At 40.2% G+C, this 22,243-nt stretch overlaps 1 protein-coding gene across 1 annotated transcript in view; it reads left to right on the plus strand.

The window, feature by feature from the left end:
* LOC109430330 (tubby-related protein 4) overlaps positions 1 to 22,243 on the plus strand; it is a gene marked incomplete in the record, with an annotated part of 266,514 nt that overhangs the window by 102,726 nt on the left and 141,545 nt on the right. Inside the window, 1 exon segment of the mRNA XM_062846210.1 lies at positions 12,357 to 12,791. Within this exon segment, the coding sequence (XP_062702194.1) occupies positions 12,696 to 12,791 (96 nt within the window).

Here is a 22,243-nt window from a genome sequence, read left to right on the forward strand (position 1 = left end):
GAATCCGACCACTGCCCAAGCCACTACGTCAAGACCTCTGCTCTGCTCAGACAACCAATTTACTCGTATAATGAAGTTTACAACTGTGGTATACGTATTCTTATACGGGGGTGAGTTACATCACATGAGATGCAGTAAAAATGTCTGATGCGTACAAAAGTAAAGGCGATATTTGCGTGCATTGGCGGGACAACAGCACCACTACATATATGACTTGAAGCATATTATCATATTATTTTATGCGATTGAAAGTGTGCAGTATTGCGATGTAATGTAGCGTCTTATGCGACTTAATATTATTCTCAGAAAACAAAAACATATCTCGTCGCCCAAGTGTTGAACTAAACTTTTTCGTATTCACGAGCCGCGCTTTACACACTTAACACCAAACACTACTTAACTCACGCCAATGTTTGCTGAAACGATGGAGTGAGATTTTCCTCATAGTAACTGTTTTCACTGCAACTTCCTGGCTGGTGCCGTGATGCCATCCATTGTTTATTATCAGAATCAGGGAAATAAATACGACTTGGTAACCAAAATGTTGGTTATTCACTTTTTCGTAGCTCTTTGGCACTCTGCCATATGCAACATAGTTGTTCCATGTTTTTTATGCGAATTCCTATTACGGCGAAACTGGAAGCATTTCTTCACTTTTTGGTTTTATTAAATAACGAAGCAATATTTTCAAAATCGCTTTTCGTACACATGTAGAGGATGAATCAAGGTATCTTCTGATTTTTTTTTCGTAGTGGAAAATGTTTTTCGTTTTTGCAGAAAATTTACAAAAAATGGTTTTAGAAAAAATGGAAAACTATTTCAACACCAAAAAAAAAATCAGAAGATACATTGATCCATACTCTACATGTGTACGAAAACCGTTTTTTGAAAATATTGCTTCGTTATTTAAAAAAAATGAGGAAATGCTTCCAGTTTCGCCTTAACATGGGACAACTATGCTACACATGGGTCTCCAGTTAGCCTAGTGGTTAAAGCTATGTAATCCGGAGACGACTGCAGTAGATAATCCGGTGAGTTTGTTCCATAAATGTTTTAATATATTTATTTATTTATTTATTTATATGAATCACTTCATCTGACCTGATGTCTCAATTAGACGTGTGCGCCGAATATTCGGCGTGAACTCGGCGTGCATCGGCGTGGAGCTTCTTAAACAATTATGAACAAAGTTAACAACTTTCTAATGATTGGATTACAACAAGTGGACATCTAGCTATGTGCGGCTGCAGAAATTTTCTGGTTTTGATGATTGTAGCCTTTCTGAGAAGGGATACGCCGATCGGCGTGCGGTTTTCACGCCGCCGCCGCCGCCGATTGCCACGTCGACACGCCGATGCTTCCTGGATCGGCTTCAAACAACATAATCATAAACTTTTTCCACCAGAGCATGGGTATAACACCTCTTTACCAATCCCCGTTTAAAAAATATAGTATATTTAATTCTTGTTGACTTGGGAAGCCGCACGCCGATTCACGTCGATTTTTCAGCGGCGCGGCGCGGCGCGGCGGCGCACACGTCTAGTCGCAATGAAGTTGGACAGGGAAAAGCCACATTAAAAGGGGCATAAAAACCCTGTATCTTTTAAAGACAATAAAAACAATACAAAATGGTAACATACATAACCTAGTCGCAATACAAAAGCTATAGCTATACTAACTAAACTTAACTAACAGCGATATCGTAATGGTAAAATGTGAGGGTTTTTCCTTTCTTACATTGCTAAAATAAACGGAAAATTGTCGCTGAAGTGTAGACACTGGTAAGTTGAAGTCGTATAAATGAGACACTTCATTGAAGGTAGCTGACATAAACCGAACCGGATCGTGCTGCCCATAGAGACTATTCCGGGAATCCAAAAAAAGTATATTTCGTCTTCGTAAATGGCGCTCAGGAGCATAGAAACTTAACATTTTAAACAGAGATGGAGAGTCGACAATTCCGTTGAGAATTTTGGTTACAAACAGTGCTTGCATAGTTCGGCGTCTAACTTCAAAGGTATCCAATCCTAATGGTTGACAGCGTACTACTTAAGGGGTTGCATGCTGGCATGCTTCGCGCCAGGGAAGATTCCGTAGAGTGTATCGTACAAACTTCTTTTGAATGAACTCGAACCGGTTGATCCACGTTGATTGGTACGGGCACCAAACCACAACAAAATCGACCGCACTAACGTACAGTAAAGTGATCGCAAGTAGTGCGGATCCTGAAATCCTTTGGCTATTTTCATAATGAAACCAAGTTGTCGGTTAGCTTTGGATATGACTTCATCACAATGGAACCGGAACGTAAGTCGGTCGTCGAGCGTAACTCCTAAGTCCTTGATACGATGAGCTCTTTCAAGGATTATTTCGGAGAGTTTGTAATCGAAAACAATGGGTTTGAGTTTCCGGCTATACGTTATGACTTGGCACTTTTCGATGCTAAGTGTAAGGCAGTTTCCTACACACCACTGTTCAAAACGTTGAAGTAATCCATGGAGTGAAAAACAATCAGCAAGACACTCTACGATCAAATAAATTTTCGCATCATCAGCATAGAAAAGTTTAAAGCCAGATGGCAGGATCAGCGTCACATCATTAATAAAAGTGAGAACAATAACGGGCCTCTAGATTGCTGCCCTGGGGTACGCCAGACAGGCTGACGAAAGGCGCAGAATAAGCGGATCCGATTTTCACACGAAGCAATCTGTCCTTCAAGTACGATTTAACAGTCAACACCTGCAGTAGATACGCCCAGCTTTTCAAGTTTTTGCAGTAGAATATAATGATCGACTCTATCAAACGCGGCCTTAAGGTCCAAATAAACAGCGTCGACTTGCTTTCCATTGTCAATTGCTTGTATGCAAATGGAGGTGAATTGAGATAGGTTCGACATGACATATCTTTTTGGAAAGAATCCGTGCTGGTCAGTAGATATTTTTTTTTTGCGTTTATTATAGAGGTTTTAAACCAGAGGGGTTCATTCGCCTCTTAGTAAATAGGTCAGTAGATATGTACTGCTTGCAATTAGCAAATAGCACGTTGTTGACCATAATTTCAAAATCTTTCGAGCAGGCGTATAAAGTGGTTATTCCACGATTGGTAATGGACATTACATTGATCTCCTTTCTTATGTACTGAAAACAGAAATGAGAACTTCCAGCTCTGCGGAAATAGTCTGTTTTGAAACGATAAGCTAAAGATTCTATTCAAATGCTTCAGTAACACGGGGGTACATCGTTTCAGCAATGCCGAAGGAATCCCATCCGGACCAGCGGAGAAAGAACTAGGCAGCAAACAGTTCACACTTCTTTGTGGCGGTGTCAGCTGATAACTCTCCGTGGTACATCACAGCTGGCAGTCCATTTTCGTTGCGTTTGGTTTTCACAAAAGATCAAAACTGCTTGGGATTTGATCGCAAATTACGCTGTGTATTGCTGATGAAGCGGGCATATAAATGTTGGTTATATCGCCTGTACCTACTTCGCGAGGTGAAACCGCATCTTGAGAACTGCAGAACGGTGATTTCAGTATGTGCCGGCGCAGCGCAGACAAGAGACGTCGCTTAAGACGCTTCAGCTTGTTGTTGGACAACGCTGGTTTTCTCGGGGGTATTTTAATCGGTACATGATCAGCAATAGCATTGGCAATAACACCGGTGAAATAATCTACAGCATCATCAACAATTTGTAACGAATAGATTTGATTCCAATCAGCGGCAATGGAGAATAATTGGGGTATCAAACATGTTGTTGGGTGAAAGGAGGAGTCGTGGTCTTCAGGCTCAAATCAATGAGATAGATCAGCTGCAACAGTCTGCTATATATTTGACGCATACTTGAGGAACAAATCACCAGACTGAAATCTTAATTGTTTGTCTATTAAGAGTAATCAATCGTACGACATGGCAAGGCCTGCACTAGTGGAGGCTGTCGATCACATAACATCACTTTAACGACCCTATTCATGCACCTATACGAATTAAACTATGATAATAAAATAAAGTATCAAAGAAGTCGTATAGTCATCACAGTTTGGGAAGTTGTTTTGCACTTTGTGAGTTCACACGCACGCTTATGCGAATAAGTATTTTTCATCGCAATAAAATAATAGTGTCGTTTTTTTTTTTGAGATGTTAATACCTTATACGAGCTGATTTGTATACTTAAAAGATTTTTCCAGATACATAATAAGTTCAAAACATAACATCATATGCGATGGAAATTATTCTCGGCCGTATATTTATGCGATAGTAATTGAAAATTTATACGATTCAATGCGTGCATCCTTGTGTGACTTCTGGTTGTCTGGGTGACCACTATCTGACGATGGTCAAATTGCGCCCAAAACTGTTTATTATTAGTCCGGGAGCGATCGCGTCGTGTCTGGAGAACTGCTGGAGTACAGACAAGGCAGCCATCAACATCCGCGTCGAGAGCACTATCGGGTATGTATGTAGAACGAAGTCGACGGGAAGATTGATTCGACGAGGAGTGTAGAGCGGTTTTGGGAGATGAACACAGCGTTGATGGCAATACGGCAACGATACAAACCGAAGCGGAAGCAGTACATAGAATCGTTTCTTGTGGAAGAAAAACCGTCGCATGCCCGTCTAAACTCTAGTAAGTGGGCTACGTTGCCGCGAACAACTTTATGGTAGACGTTTGTTGATTCAGTGTTGTTTCTACAAAGATGTACTAAATAAATTAAGCGCGCGTCTTGTCAACAGAAATCAGCAACGTAGTGTTCCAAATTAATTGTCATTAAATTTCCATTTTTGCAACTTATTTCCTTCCGTTTCCCTTTCGTCTAGTGCCCTAGTGTCGTTGCCGTCATAGTATAGTCAGTCGTAAGGTTACCTTTATTCTGTCGGAAAATCCTCTTTCCACGGCAAGCAATGCGTACCTAGTCCAAGGAAGTTACCGGCTCTACTACCCGGAAGGTGTGTAAATGGTTGGAAGACATTAATGGATGACTGTTTTAATTTGTAATTCAGCCCCGACGAATGAAGAGGACGGTTTGAGCCGATTAGGGGTCGGACGACTATACGGATTGCTTTGATCTTCTGTCTTTCGCTCGGTATCATTCGAATGTTAATTGTTCACTCGAGGGGAATCGTGAAGGAAATCGTGCGATGAGGATTTTGTGTGGGTAGAATAGGACACCTAGGCAATTAAAGACGAATTAGGATCTTTCAGTCGAAACATTTAATCTTGAATCCGGTTTGATTTGCGGTTTCCATGTGAATGTTCCCTGGTTCTAATTATAGAAGATGATATGAAATGCGGAATGCTACTGCTTCCAAGTATACAACGCTAAGGTGTGCAATTTACATAATGATGGAATGCTTGAGGATGATCAATGGCGTCGGTGTTGGGAGTTGGGGTAATTTCACGAGTACCATAATAAAGCACTCATACGTGCATGCACGGTCAGACACGATATCATGAAGCCATGGGGACGAACAAAGAAGCAAGTTGAACTATTTGAATATTTAACACTGGAGGCAATCCACCTTGCAATAACCATAAACTAAGAGCACGACCAGTTCATACCGTTCCTTATATGCCAGAGAGCCAAAATATTCGAGAAAATTGCATACCCCACCCGCCGCAAGTAATACTATCCGTTCGAAATTATTGAGGTGGGAGCAATCTACTTCCTAATACTCCACGTGGCAGCCAGCAAGAAGCACAGCTGTGCGGGACACGTTTTTCGGCCGTATAACCCGACTGAACGATTTCGTTTAGCAATTCAGGTTATAGTAACATCGTGATCACGTGTACGTGAGGGTTTCCCTTTTGCATATAAACGGAGATCCAGCTTCGACTTTAAGAAGCCCAGTCGACCGACGGACGAGAAAATGACATTTTAATCGCTAGGTTCTACTCATTCAAGGCGGTGAGAACGAAAGTTATTCGCCTTGTGGTTTGTGAATTTGCGAAGGGGCATTTGTGGGTTGGTGTGCAGTTCAGATGAAAGAAATTTGAAGACATTTCTTGAATTGGAGACTCAAAATCTTCATTAGTTTGCGATTTGAATAGGGTGGCTTGGCTATACATGGTTTCCGGTTTATGTTTCTATGAACATAAACAAATCTTAAGAAAAAAAAAGAAGTATGGACTTCTGCATGAATTTATGCTGGCCTGCTTACTCTCACGGAAAAAATTATGGGAGAGTAAGTAGGCCAAGCGTCATTCGAGCAGAAGTCTATATAGTTTACTCCATGTGTGTTAGGCCTATTTACATTTTAAAAACATTCGAGGTGGCGGGCGCGGTGATTCCTCCCTGGAGCCCTTTGCCATCATGTACTTTGTCTTACACACATTAATGACTAATCCGATTCGCCTGGCTTCACTATTTAGTCGGATGTCCGTTTTCGCCATTGTCTCAAATTTACGAGCTATATAATATCAATATCATCAGTAAAACCAAGCAGCTGAACGGACTTCGTGAAAATCGTCCCACTCGTGTTTATCCCCGGTCTCCTTATTACACCTTCTAACACAATGTTGAACAGCAAGCACGAAACACCATCGCCTTGCCGTAACCCTCTGCGAGATTCGAAGGGACTCGAAAGTGTCCCTGATACTCGAACTACGCACATCACTCGATCCATCGTCGCCTTGATTAATCGTATCAGTTTATCCGGGAATCTGTATTTGTGCATAATCTGCCATAGCTGCTCTCGATCGATTGTATCATACACTGATTTGAAAGTGATGTGTGGGCACGTTGTATTCGCGGCATTTCTGCAACACCTGGGGGATGGCGAACAGCTGGTCCGTTGTAGCGCTTACCTTACCTTACCTTACCGGTCAGGCTAAGGCCGGGGTGGCCTCTGCTGTACATAGTAGCCGCCTCCATTCCACTCGGTCCATGGCTGTTTGTCTCCAGTTCCGCACTCTGCGTAGGGTCCGCAGATCGTCCTCCACTTGGTCGACCCACCTAGCTCGCTGCGCTCCACGTCTTCTTGTACCGGTCGGATGACTCTCGAGAACCATTTTAGTCGGGTTGCTATCCGACATCCTGATGACGTGACCCACCCACCGTAGCCTCCCGATTTTCGCGGTATGGACGATGGTTGGTTCTCTTAGCAGCTGATGCAGCTCGTGGTTCATTCGCCTTCTCCAAGTCCAGTCTTCCATCTGCACTCCGCCGTAGATGGTACGCAACACCTTCCGTTCGAAAACTCCAAGGGCGCGTTGGTCCTCTGCACGTAGGGTCCATGTTTCGTGCCCATAGATGACGACCGGTCTAATCAGCGTTTTGTAGATGGTTAACTTCGTGTTACGGCGAACTTTGTTCGATCGTAGAGTTCTGCGGAGTCCAAAGTAAGCACGATTTCCTGCCACAATGCGCCTCTGAATTTCTCTGCTGGTGTCGTTGTCGTCGGTCACCAGTGAGCCCAAGTACACGAATTCTTCAACCGCCTCGATTTCATCACCGTCGATATGAATTCGGGGTGGCGGGCGCGGTGATTCCTCCCTGGAGCCCTTTGCCATCATGTACTTTGTCTTCGACACATTAATGACTAATCCGATTCGCTTGGCTTCACTCTTTAGTCGGATGTACGTTTCCGCCATCGTCTCAAATTTACGAGCAATAATATCAATATCATCGGCGAAACCAAGCAGCTGAACGGACTTCGTGAAAATCGTCCCACTCGTGTTTATCCCCGCTCGTCTTATTACACCCTCCAAAGCAATGTTGAACAGCAAGCACGAAAGACCATCACCTTGCCGTAACCCTCTGCGAGATTCGAAGGGACTCGAGAGTGTCCCTGATACTCGAACTACGCACATCACTCGATCCATCGTCGCCTTGATCAACCGTATCAGTTTATCCGGGAATCCGTATTCGTGCATAATCTGCCATAGCTGTTCTCGATCGATTGTATCATACGCCGATTTGAAATCGATGAACAAGTGATGTGTGGGCACGTTGTATTCGCGGCATTTCTGCAACACCTGGCGGATGGCGAACATCTGGTCCGTTGTAGCGCGTTCACCCATAAATCCAGCCTGATATTGCCCCACGAGCTCTCTTGCAATCGGTGATAGACGGCGGCATAAAATTTGAGATAGTATCTTGTAGGCAGCGCTCAGTAGTGTGATCGCGCGGTAGTTCCCGCAATACAACTTGTCGCCCTTTTTGTAGATGGGACACACGATACCTTCCATCCATTCCTCCGGTAATACTTCCTCCTCCCAAATCTTGGTAATGACCCAGTGTAGTGCTCTCACCAGTGCTTCTCCACCGTATTTTAGAAGCTCGCTTGGTAGTTGATCTGCTCCAGCGGCCTTGTTGTTTCTCAACCGGCCAACCTCCTCCTCAATCTCTTGGAGGTTAAGGGCTGGAAATCTTTCGTCCTGTGCACGTACTCCTAGATCTGTTACCGCGCCAGCTCCGGTGCTTGCAACGTCGCTATTGAGGTGCTCATCGTAATGCTGTCGCCACCTCTCGAACACCTCACGCTCGCTCGTGAGAATATTCCTGTGATTATCTCGGCACATGTCGGCTTGTGGAACAAAGCCTTTGCGCGAGCGGTTCAGCTGCTCGTAGAACTTTCGTGTGTCCTTAGTGCGGTACAGCTCTTCCAACGCTTCGCGATCTCGTTCTTCCTGCTGGCGCTTCTTCATCCGGAAGACTGAGTTCTGCCTGTTCCGCGCCTGTCTGTAACGTGCCGCATCCGCTCTCGTACGGTGTTGCAGCATTCTCGCCCAAGCTGAATTCTTCTCGTTTTTCAACTGTTCACATTCGCCGTCGTACCAGTCGTTTCTGTGATTCGAAGTCGGGAAGCCTAGTGCTGTAGCCGAGGTACTACCTATGGCGGATCGGATGTCCCTCCAGCCATCTTCAAGTGTAGCTGCGCCAAGCTGCTCTTCCGTTGGTAGGGCCACTGCTAGCTGCTGCGCGTAGTCTTGAGCCACCTCTACGTTAAGCAGCTGCTAGATGTCACCGCGGCGTTCGACTTTGACGCGTGGTGATAACTGCCGAAAGTTTTTAGCGCATGCATACAGCGACTAAGCAGTGACCCGAATCTTTATTCGTACTGTGATATGTGCGGACATTGGACACATCACTTTACCGTCGATTAGAACGTGGTAGATTTGGTTTTCTGTTTGATGGTCGAGTGATCCCCAGGTGGCTTTGTGGGGGAAGAAGGTGCTTCGGACAACCACACCACGGGAGGCTGCAAAGTTTACGCATCGCTGGCCGTTATTATTCGATACGGCATGCAGGCTGTTTCGCCCGATTACCGGTCTGTACATTTCCTCGCTTCCTACCTGCGCGTTCATGTCGCCGAAAACGATTTTCACATCACGCGGCGGGCAACCATCATATGTTTGCTCTAACTCTCATCATCAGGTCTCCCTTCGTGTGGGCAGTAGACATTGATAATGCTGTAGTTGAAAAAACGGCCCTTAACTCTCAACAACATGCACATCCTTGCGTTGATCGGCTGCCACCCGATCACACGTTGTCGCATCTTGCCCAACATTATAAATCCTGTTCCCAGTTCATTGGTGGTGCCACAGCTTTGGTAGAAGGTAGCCGCTCGATGCCCGCTTTTCCACACTTTCTGTCCAGTCCAACAAAGTTCCTGCAACGCCACGATGTCGAAGTTGCGGGGATGTAGTTCGTCGTAAATTATCCTGTTACATCCTGCGAAACCTAGTGACTTGCAATTCCATGTTCCAAGTTTCCAATCGTAGTCCTTATTTCGTCGCGTGGGTCTTTGCCGATTGTTCCGAGCCGTATTTTCTCCTATGTTATTCACAATGGGGATTTTTACGGGTGGCTTATTGGGCCTACGCCAACACTCCTGTCTCACCGGAGTGCCATCGTGCCAGTTCTATGTTGGCGCTATGTTGGACGCTCTCCTTATCGACTCACCGTTTTGCAGCCATGGCTCTGATATCATACCACGTACTCATTCGTTATACAGTGTCGGACAAAACAATAAGACCACCGGTCCTATTTCATACAAAATGGCCAAGTTTGACGATAAGGTTCTCGGTTGCTAGTAAACCGATTTGGCTGAAATTTTGGCAGCCGACATAGATTTATAATTTTGATTTGTATTCAATTAATTGAGTTCTGTTCACAACTTCAAAAGTTACAGATATACGGTGCGACAAAACAACAACACCAGACTTAATAATGGTTATTTGTGATAAATTCAACAAAAATGTCCCCAAGTTTAAATGGCATCATTAATTTTAGTACGAGTATAGTAACCGTAAAGCATCAGATACTCTGATATATCCTTTGCTAATGGCAATCTGAAAGTGGTCCTATAAGTTTGTCTTTTCGTATAATCTGTAACTTTTGATGTAGTGTTCAAAACTCAATCAATTAAATACAAATAAAATTTCGCGTAATTCCATGGCGACTGTCATAATTTCAGCCAAATCGGTTCACTAGAAACCGAGCACCACATCTTTAAACTTGGCTATTATGTATAAAAAATGGCTGGTGGTCTTATTTTTTTTGCATTTTCTCATGTTTTATCTCATGATCTACCACCTACAAAGTTCGTGTCTTCAGCAAAGTTGTTCAGAAGACTCATGGCTCTCAAATGGAAGAATGTTTAGTACGCAATTCTACCGCAAGGCCCCTTTGGAAGTTTATATCTTTAGCAAAGCTGCGGTTGAATTGCGTACTAAACATTCAACCATTTCTCAGAGCCATAAGTCCTCTGAACAACTTTGCTGAAGACAAAAACTTTCTAAGTGGCCTGGATCATGAGATAATCATGAGGTAAAACATTTAAATTCACTTATTTTAATAGCACACTAGCGCCACGTAGCGGTGGTATCACGTACGAAACATTTAACATTTAAACATTCGATGCAAAACTTTTCAGAGGGCTGCAATATTCAATTGGGATGTTGCGAGACTAGATGAATCGATTCCATATTTATGGCGGGTAGTGTGTTTCTTTGACTACTTTTGTAAATTTCACCGGTAATTCCTCTGGAAACTGTATAAACAACCATTCAATAGATAATTTATTTGAGATTGGGTCGCATATTGGGACGAGCGCTCTTATGCCGCATGCATCAGTATCTTTATGCGAAATATAATCCTGGAATAACTACTGTTGAGAGACCAATACACGGCCTACCCAAATGGAAAGGTCTTGCGTGTTGCCAGTCCGATCGATATCTTTAAAGTTGAAAGGACCATAATTTATATCGTTATGCCATGCCTGATGGCGCCACCGAATTGACCGTTTGACAAAGGAACGCATGCTTTGGAAGATTTATTGGCGATTGTTGACGGGTGTTGTTATGCCCAGCTAACAGCCGGAAGGTCCCATGCCAACTCCTTTGTGTTGAATTCTATGTTCGGAACCGTACACATATTATGTCGTGCGATAGTTGGTAGCATTGATTTTATTTCTTTCAGCATGTTTTAGGTATGGAATTTCCTAATATTTCGTATAGAATATATGAGCTCCCGCACTAGTGGGACAAAAGTTCAGCCTATTGGACGCAGTGGCTTAATTTCCCCAACAAGGGAGGAAAATAAAAAAAAAAATAAAGTGGGACGTAAGATGTGTATGACACTCTCTGTGTGTAAAATGCACCATCTATCAAGCCATCACAGTCAGCTGAACAAGTGATGCGGAAACTGAGAATTAATTGTTGTATTTGTAAGCGTACAACGACAAGATTTGTCCATTCCTTTACAACGGATGGTAATTTCTGCAGGGATCCCAGCCAAAGCGGTCAGCAGAACATGAGCATGAAAATTGATTAGGTAGAGGAGGAAGATGTATAATTCACACGATATAAACATGCATAATGGTCATTGGCAGAGTAAGCTCTCATTTAATAACTGAGGTAGTGCTCTGCTCATAGAACGCACGCAAGCTGAGGAGCAGGTTTTGTCTCTGTTGAGATGTTACGTCAAGAAGTGGAGGAACATTATGAAAATTACATACATTGGCAGTAAAATCACCAATATGAATCAGGGCATTTTGAACCATTTTCTCCCAAAAGTTTTTTTCTGCACTGGATACACAAAGTGCTTTCTTGCATATGGCGTTACCACGTGACAATTGATTGAACTTATTGACGTTGCTGTTACGACATATTTCTTCAAGGATGTAAGAGACTTTGTATATACATACATAACTAAACAAATAACCAGGCACGTGTTCCAATCTTAAGATCTAGGCATGTTTTGATTCGTAACGGGACTATTGATTCTGAATAAACTTAGATGTTATTTTATGTGTAGTGTCCACGACAAGTACAGAAGCCGTGGTTTTCGCGTTAGTTTTGATTCCAAATAATGTTCCTAATTCTTTCCTTTAAATCTACTTCTGTCCACAGGTTCAGCTGGTGAAAAAATCTTGGAAAAGCTGCTTTCCAAATCGACGGAGTGGTTGTGAGGAAACGGTTGCCATGTATCGCAGCGAGAAACATGCCAGCGGCTGTTTAGTGAAGTGATGTGAAAGGCGAAAAGTAGCTATGATCAAATACAACGGCAACGGTACGATACGGTGGTGAAAGGCTTTTCTATTGGCACGGTGTGAAACGTGCTTATTGTTGAGCCACCGCAGCCATAAAATACAGTGATTGAAGAAAGTGTGCGTGTGGCGTAGGGAAGAGTATCAACCCGCTGTTGATTTGATTGCTTCGGATAGTTCCAATTCGTAGAAGGGAAGCTGCCTCAGGATGCATTTACATTTTGAGAAAAGCACCAACACCAAGTGCGACTGCTCCATACTGTCGCTGTCATGGATGGGAAAAGTGCCAGACGATATTCCAGAGGTGAGTTTATAATATTTTTATTATTATTAGCTTTCCAATATTTTATGAAACAGTTGAACCTAAGAAATAGATATGGGTGTGTTGTAAAGTTTTTGTACAATGTATGGGCAAAGTGGCCTTATCCTTCCGTTACTTTAGATTACTCTAGACTAGAGTTACTCTAAATAGATATATAGATATATAGATATAGATTATAACAAACCATGATATGTATAACTCATTGTGATATGATCATGTTTAACATCATTGGTACACGCAAAACAAGAAAGGCTACCAAAAATTGAGATATGCCTTTTCTACCAATTAATGTATTAAAAACGTACAGAAACTGTGTTAAATCATATTCTATTCGTTGTATTAAGATACGCTACACGGTTCCACAGGTTCCATACCACTACACACAAACACCGCTATTCAAACCCAAGAAGTTGAACCGGGTTGTTACTAAAAATAACTTTCGCTTCGCTGCTGAGCTTCGCGTCCTATTGTCTACTAGGAATTTTCGCACACTGCCGGATGCGGGCTTTTTAGTGCACAATGGGTTTAGAGTCGTATTTACGAAGACAAAAATGTTTCTGCCATGTTCTGTCATTTTTTTTGCATTATTTTGAAATGAGTACGGTCACTCGAGTGTGGCTTATCTAAAAATCTGCTGAATAATTATTCTCTATACAGTTTCAAAATATTCTACAAAGTTGTAGCAAATTTGCAAAAAAAAAATTAAAAAAAGTATTCAATAAGTTGCAACTTCTTTTTCCTTTGGACATACTTTAGTCGAGTCCAACTGTATATGAAGACCAATACATTAATCATAAACTTTCGAAATTAAATTTAATTCGGTTCGCTTAATCCTAAGGTACAGTAATTTGATAAACGGAAGTCAAATAATAGGTATTCTACTAGAAGGGCTCTAATTTCGTGTAGAGTTAATCAATCAAGACCAAATTTGTACCAATTATATCTAACTAGTTGAGGAACAAGTAATTAAAACAAGTACCGTAATCCGGGGTAACATTGATCAGAATTTTCGATCTTTCTTGAATAATTCTCTTGTTAAAGCAAACGTTACATGTTTCATATTTTTAAAACAAGTACTGGTCCTCTTAGTATGTGTTAAGCTACTCGAAAAAGTATTGTAAAACTTTTAAACATGTTTAAATAGGCTTTTTAATCTAATTTTTGATTTTGTAGATTTGGGGTAACATTGATCACCTAAGTTAACAATGTTCGTTTGTGTTGAAAATACCCTTACTTACTAAATTCGGGGTCGCTGATTTCGAATATGTTGTCCAAATTCTTACAAGTTATGTACTTTTTGAGTTATTTTAAGATTTAAATCCTACAAACCACGAATAACGCCTAAAGGTAGGCAATGGCTTAAGTAATTGTTAGCCTACTTTCAATAAATCGTATATTTTATTGAAAAATAGCATTTTTATAAAAGTTTCGTTCATTAAATCCAACTCTAGGATATCATATTGAAGTAATATAGTGATTTCGAACCTCATATTGTATTGAATGTTTGACAATGCATCTCATTGCGCTACGAAACACAGCTATTGAAAAATCGATTTATTTCAATGTTGATGAAATTCAATTTTTAAGAATTACACGTCATTTAATAGCTAAATAATAGCAGATTACGACATACCATTCGATAGCAGAAACAGATTCAATGTAAAATGCTTGTTTGAACATTTCATGAGTGTCGGTCAAGCCGATCAATGTTACCCCACTGATCAATGATACCCCGTTTTACGGTAATTAAAATTTGAATAGTTTTGGTGTACTTTATAAAAGGTAACAACTTGCTAAAAATGTTTTAGGCAATTTATCAAACTTTTCATGCTTTTGTATATACCACTGGAGATCAAGCAAATTTTAAATTTCATATTTTTCAGAACTCTGGTCACTTACAAAGTTGGTGTCTTCGACAATGTTGTTTGGTAGGTCAAGGGCTTACAGTTAATAGTCCACTTGTTTCGAAATTTCGCTACTAGGAAGCGCTAGTTACACATTTCCAAAATTATGCAAATGAACGATTTTTTTTCGTAAAGTAATCAAAAAGCTGTAATTTTGTTTTCTTTGAATGTATTTAAGTCAAGTCAATGTTTTTTCAATGAGTTATATATTAGTCATAAATGTGCAAAATTTCATTTCATTCAGTTCACTTAATCATGAGATATATCAGTTCAACGAAGAACACTCAAATATGAAACATTTTACTAGAATCGCTCTAACTCCATGTAAAACTATCCAATCGAGCTCAAATTTGTATCATTCATAGCTAATTAGTTGTGCAAAGCAGATAAAATTTGAGAATTTTCCCTACACTTTATAAAAACTCACAGCTTGCTGTATATTTTCGAGATAATAAGTAAAAGTTGCATGCTTCTACTAATTTGCAACTAGCGCCGTCTACTGACAGAATCTTGAACCAATCAGCTAATCAACTGAAAGGCCTTAATAAACCAAACAACATTGCCGAAGAAACCAACTTTCTAAGTGATAAGAGTCCTGAGATATATGGAATATAAAAATTGATTTATCGTCAGCGCTACCTAGTGGTGGAATTTTGAATCAAACGGCTCATCAAAAGTAACACCTTGGCTGACCTAACAACTTAAGTGATTATGGTGCTAAGATATACGGTATGGAAATTTTGCAAGTGCTACGTCTTGCTGTCTGTGATATCTATCATGCCAGTGACAAACAGACGTAACACTGATAAAATGTTTATACCAAATATCTCATGATCCTAATTACTTGGAGAGTTGGTGTCTTCGGCAATATTATTTGTCTGGTCAAGAACTAACAAATGATGGACCGTTTGTTTCAAAATTCCACCACAAGGCGGCGCTAGTGAGTACACAAATCTTATGTTCCATATATCTCAGGACTCTGATTACTTAGAAAGTTGATGTCTTCGGTGATGTTGTTAGATTGCTTAAGGCCTCTCAGTTGATTAGCTGATTGGTTCAAGGTTCTGCCAGTAGGCGGCGCTAGTTGCAAATTAATTAAAGCATGCAACTTTTATTTAATATTTTGAATATATTCAGCAAGCTGTAACATTTTCTAAGGTAAACCAAATATTCTCGAATTTTACCTGCCAGTTGCACAACTAGTTAGCTATAAACGGTACAAATTCGGACTCGATTGGATAACTTTACATGAAGTTGGAGCAACTCTTGTAAAATCTTTCATATTTGAGTGTTCTTCGTAAAATTGCTATATCTTTGGATTAAGTGAACCGAATGAAATGAAATGTCGCACAATTATGACTAATATATAGCTCTTTGAAAAACCTTTGACTTGACTTAGACACGTTCAAAGAAAACAAAATTTTCAGCTTGTTGATTACTTCACGAAAAAAATCAATCATTTGAATGATTTTGCAAATGTGTAACTAGTGCCACTTAGTGACGAAATTTCTAAACAAGTGGATCATTAACTGTAAGCTCTTGACTAACTGAATAACATTGCCGAAGACACCATCTTTCTAAGTGGTGAGAGTCCTGAGATATATGAAATTTAAAATTTGCTTGATTTCTGGCGCAGCTTATTGGTGGAATTTCCTATTAAACGATCCATCACCATCCATCATGGAATCATGAATAAAATTATTAGAAAGCAGATTTTTGAATCAGTTTAACCAGATGTTTGACATAACAACAATGGGGAAAAGGATGAACAATTAAAAAGAAACTTTCTAAAACACTATGTGTCTAAAAACTAAAACACAATATGTGCCTAAAAACAGTTTTGTCTTCGTAAATACGGCTCTGGGCCGATTGTGCAGTGTGGTGGCTGTATCACTTCCATCACCAAGCCACGTTTGTGTTGTTAATGATGGCTTTCAGCCTCTCGTCTATTCATGTGCAGTTGAAGCCGTGCTGGTTAGAGCGCAGGGTACTGTGAAACACCATTTTAGTGTCTCGGTTCGATTCCCGCCGCCGCCCGTATTTCTTTTTAAACATGTTTTGGTAATTCATGCCGGCGCTGCTGCCAGTCTAAAAATAGAACAAATAAAGAGAAACCAATGCGACAGAGCAAACGCACACACGCGAAATTTTCCTTTTCCAGATTCTAGGAAGCCAATAGAATTTTTGGTATACTGCCACCTAACAATTTTTGTATTTGCAAAGCCTTAATACAATATTTGTATATGTTTCAAACCGCATTGTATTAGAATCTGTCAATCTCCGGTTGCGTGTATTTAAAAATAATATAACTCAATTGTGTCATATGTTATAAATGTTGTTCAATGACTCATTGTGAAATAATTTAGTTCTGATTCTTTGACATGCAGAACATTATTTTACACAATTGTATCAAAATATGATAGAAACTAGTTTTCTTGAAGCTAAAATTTATATCATATTGTGTTATAGTTTTGTTCTGATTATAACAAAATAGGTTATTATTTTGATTAGACCGGTGTAATTTTGTTACAGTTTTAGTTATTTTAACATCATCCTGCATCTGGTTTATAACAGAATAAGTTTTAGAAAAAATCATATCATCATAACACAATGTGTTATAAACTTGATATATTTTTCTAGTCGGGTAGTGGTTCAGCTGCGTCTCTTCTGAAGGCCGGCCGGGCACCTTGGATCTTCCGTTGGGTTCGTTGATTTCCTGGAACAAATCAAACACGTGGGTGGACTCGTACAGTTTTATGTCTTATGGCTTTCATCGCCGCAGCGCCTACACAGCTTATTCCTGTCAGGGCCTTTGCAGTCACATGGCTTATGCCCTGGTTCCAGACACCTGAAGCAAACCACCCGTGGCTCGTGCACGGTCAGGTGGCATTCTGACCTCTTGACCAGCCCGCCTTGAACTTCCCTATTTTAACGGACTTGTTTGCGTTCACCATAGGTAGCTGTACCAAACCAAGGCTACCTGTGTCCCTGCCAGGCCTTTCCGTAGGACCCAAAGGCTGCCACCTTAGTTTTAGTTGACGTGATACACATTTCTCGTTCAGCCGCTGGATGCCAGTACAAACAATGTTTAAACCGCACAAACGCTCAGAACGTATACCTCCTCAATCTAGCTAAAGTTAGAAGGACAACAGTGCCCAGGCTGTACTATCAACTAAGCACTCAACTCTTAGCTGGTGGTCTTTGTCATCGATTGGCCCGTAAAAGCATGAGGTATAGGAACTTGTGAGGACCAGTGCTATGTTGAACGCTCCAGCTTGTTGACTCGCCACTTGATCTGATATGAATTGTATATTCAAAATTACGTAGAATAGCCTTTAACTGCTTTGACTATTGGTCATGTTTTGTAATACATACACGGCTGAATGGAGTAAAATATCCACTCCATTGGAATACAAACAAACAACAATAACGTAGCTATTACCAAACACTGCGAACCATCAGCTTCCTAGTCTCCTTCTGTACTGGGAGAAAACATTTCGGGAATGTTAAATGAATTACGCCATCTAAAACCCCAGACACGTTCAAATCGAACTCGAAAAGCCATTGGTTAGACGGCACAAGAATGGAAACGAAAAACTACTACGGCCCCAGTTAGATCGGTCGGCTCGTTGGATGGACAGTCCGAAAAACTTCTCCTACCGGCAGCAAAAGTTCACCAGATGCAAGAAAGTGCCTTTAACATCGAAGCAGTTTTCGAAGCTCGTAAGGAGGAAAGCACATTTCTGTCCGATAGGAAGTGATGGACACACTGAAGTTCGCTTCTTCTGGCTGCAATGCACTGCTTCACGATAAGGATGTTACCACGTTGTATTGGTCGGCGTTAAGTCAGAGAGGACCATGTGTCTTTTACTTAATTTCTAGAAAAACGACTTCAAAGTTTGCAACTCTATAAGTTTTGAGTTTTTCAACAAATGTTCTTGAATTTTTGCCATAAATCTTAATAACGATTCATCACAGTATCGTTCTGTATTGATCGCGAAAAAACGTAAAATGAAGCTTGAAACCGAGAAATTGCTAAGTAATTGATTGTACTTAGTCCACTCTGACTGAATGGTTTTTGGAAAATCTTCAACCAACTACAGTTCACACTCAAGTTTTTACATATTTGATGAAAAAATAATGCACAATTAGGACAACAGTTATTAGGAGTAGTGTATAATGTGAGCAGGAAGTTTGGAATTCGATATTTCTGTTATTACACTGTTGATTACCATTTTCAATTTTTATGTTCAGTCAGAGTGGACCAAGTACAACAGTTCAATATCACATGAAGGGTTGTCAATTAATGAGCTATTTAAGAATTCTTAAATTGAACATGTAATAGCTAACAACTTTTTGAATGTATTTTCACATTTCAGAACGTTTTTGAAAAATTGTAGTTACACAGTTCATAATAATATATTCAGAGAGCTGGCATTTTTCATATTTACGTTCAGACAGAGTGAACCAAGTACACAATTCTGAAATAATCGCAAAAATATATTTCTTCATGAAACGGGTATTCGTAAATTTCAATATGATGCCCATTAGCTACTAAACAAACATGTTTTGATTTGGAAAGGATTACGAAGAATAAGGTAATTGCAATTATTTTTCTTAGAGACACATGGTCCACTCTGTCTGCACGCGAAATGCCACAATATGCTTCAATACAATGATCTGTAAAATATGATATTGACCATAATAAAATGGAATTTCACGTGCTTTCTTGATTAATTATCATCAAAAAATGCGTTTGGGAGTCATACGATTTGGAAACGTATTACATTTGGATGATAAACACACAATACACATTTTTTCAACTCCCTTGACATCAAGCATATGGTCCACTCTGACTGCACACTATTATCGATTTTTGCAGTTCAATCAAAAGAAAATTTTGCTATAACTCTAGTTAATTGTAACATTAAGAAAATTGGGTGAATTTTCCAAGTGGCTTAAGTAATTCCTAATCAAATGCCCTAAAAATCTAATTTTCGTCAATTTTGTTACTTGGTCCCCTCTGACTTAACGCCGACCATATGTGTGTCTGTGTGTTTTCCGTGTGCAGGGTGGTGTAGACGTCAATATTGCCGGAAGGCGAAATTGAAAGAAAATAAATCGTTGCTACGTGATATGGCGATATGTTTGTGCTCTTGTGCCTAAATGTTTTTCTTCGAATGACTCTTGTGAGACACTTTGGCGCTGTATTTTCTTTCAATTGTCTGTTTAAGAGCAAATGATTCTGATAAGAGCGGAAACCCTACCGCGTTTGATAGATTTGGATTGCTGCTGATGATTTAATGGCACAAGTTTCCCAAATGGAGGAAAACATGTCTCTGCAGCGGACCTACTGAGGGTCTGTTAAAACCGTGGAAAAATGGGGTCCCTCATCTCATAAAATGATTAATTTTATATGCAATTATTTAGGATTATAACTTCTTTATAGTTATAATACCTTCCTGTGCGGCAATATAAAAAAAAATGCTGACACGACAATGAGCGACAGCAGTGGTGTTATGTCCCCAACACCGAAAATAGATTTAGCATTTATTGGGTCTGTAACGTAAGATGCCCAAACTAACATTTAGATTTGCTATGAGGAATATCAAATAACCCAAATGAGATCAATGAATGTACAAATTCAAAGTGCGTTTACATTCACTATATTTCCCCACAAATAATTTAACATAATAATCGATCCAACATCGCAGTCATACTCCATTACTGGTGCATCTCACTTTGGTAACAAAGAAAATCCATCCTATGTAAGAATGTAGCAAGCAGAATGTTGCCTAATGGGCGCCGTCAACTTCCATTGCATCATCAGCCAGTAAGAACGACAGTACACGGAAAAACGAATGAAACCAATATTTGAGTTTGAAGTCATCGACGTAGTTAGTCGTCTAAAATGTTCTCTTCAGAAAAGGTGGTTTTTTATTCTGTTTACATTAGAATACCCAATCAAAAATGAGGAATCACCATATTCTAAAAAAAAAAATTAAGTTAGCCTAGAATCGCGATTCCGTGTACCCCTAACTGATGCAAATTTGTATGCAACATGTTATTGTTGAAAACATTTGCTTTCCCTCGGAGCTTTGTCTCTTGTTTCCTAGTGGTAGGTAGAGCAAATTTTGCTGGGCTGGGTGGTAAACCCAGCAGTAGTTCGACGCTAGTCGTGAACGATCCGGTTGCGCCTGACGATGCAAGGATGCGCCTTTAGTGAAGTCGGTATGACATTGCTGGTGGAAATGCACACATTACATCATCGTTTTCGTCCCCATGTGAGTAAGCACTCCGATTATGTACATATGTGACTGATGCAAATGACTCGGAATAGTTTCCTGCCTAGACTGTATTGCCACCACCGCACCGCTCGTTGTCGCACCAGCCGTGGTAGCAGCAGTCTAGCTGGAGACTGACGATTTCGATCCTATGAAACGGATGACCAAAGTATGTATTCATTCATTAGGTATGCCATGGTCGTTGTATTCGTCAATGTCAGGGCGGATAGTTTCGTTTGGTAATGTTAAACGTCCGTCGATTGATGAAAATTTTAATTATAAAAAACTTGTTCGACCAAATCATTCTATCGTCAATAGGCACATTTTTTCTAATGTGAGTGGGTAATTTAGACAGTATGGAGGGTATTAAATAAGTACATTTATTTGCTCAACATTAGGGGTAGGCGGGGCATTATGGACACCCTAAGGTTTTTGCCAACTTTACCTGGCAAGATGTCAAAAAAGTTTAGTTTTTTGATACATGTATCTTTTTAAAGTCTATTTAGCATCTATTTCATAAGAATGCTCACGAAGAAAAATGATTTATCCACTTCAAAAAATGTTACGAAAAATGTTAGTTTTTCATGACCGTCTTCAAGCATACGGGGCAGAATGGACACCCCCATGGGGCAATATGGACACCATGAGACTTTTACGAATTTCGTACATTATTTACACCTATAAAGTCATTTCATTACAAAACAACTATTTTGGATGAATAATACGCCGAATGAGTTCATTTTTGTTCAGTTAATTTAAATTCAGGCTGTTTTGGATAAAGCTTCGTTTTTGTCGGCATGTACAGCTGTGCCTAGAACAACTATTTTCCACTGCTGTCGTTTTTTGACCAATTTATTTCACCCTATGTCTACTATAGTGAATATTTAACCGGAAATGTACCGAAATCGAAGAATTTGGTTGGTTTGTGATTTAGCTTATATTTTTCCCTTGCCGCTTCTTTCAAAAAGGTGAGTGTCCATTTTGCCCCGGCAGCAGAAGATATTTCCAAACTTGATTTTTGATATAATAAAGAAGAAAATATAAACATGTTAAGCATGTAGATACAGCAAAACTACTTGCATGTGTTCTAGAAATATCAGGTTTTAATCGACCTGCAATAAATTAATCACTAAATCTTATTTTAGATGGTGTGAAAATTATAATTTCCATGCACAAAAAACGGAGGACGCAACTTTTTCGTATAAAATCAAGTATAATTTTAATTTCGAATGTTTCTTTCCTGAAA

The sequence above is a fragment of the Aedes albopictus genome, chromosome 1, assembly GCF_035046485.1.
Source record: "Aedes albopictus strain Foshan chromosome 1, AalbF5, whole genome shotgun sequence".
Lineage (NCBI taxonomy): Eukaryota > Metazoa > Arthropoda > Insecta > Diptera > Culicidae > Aedes > Aedes albopictus.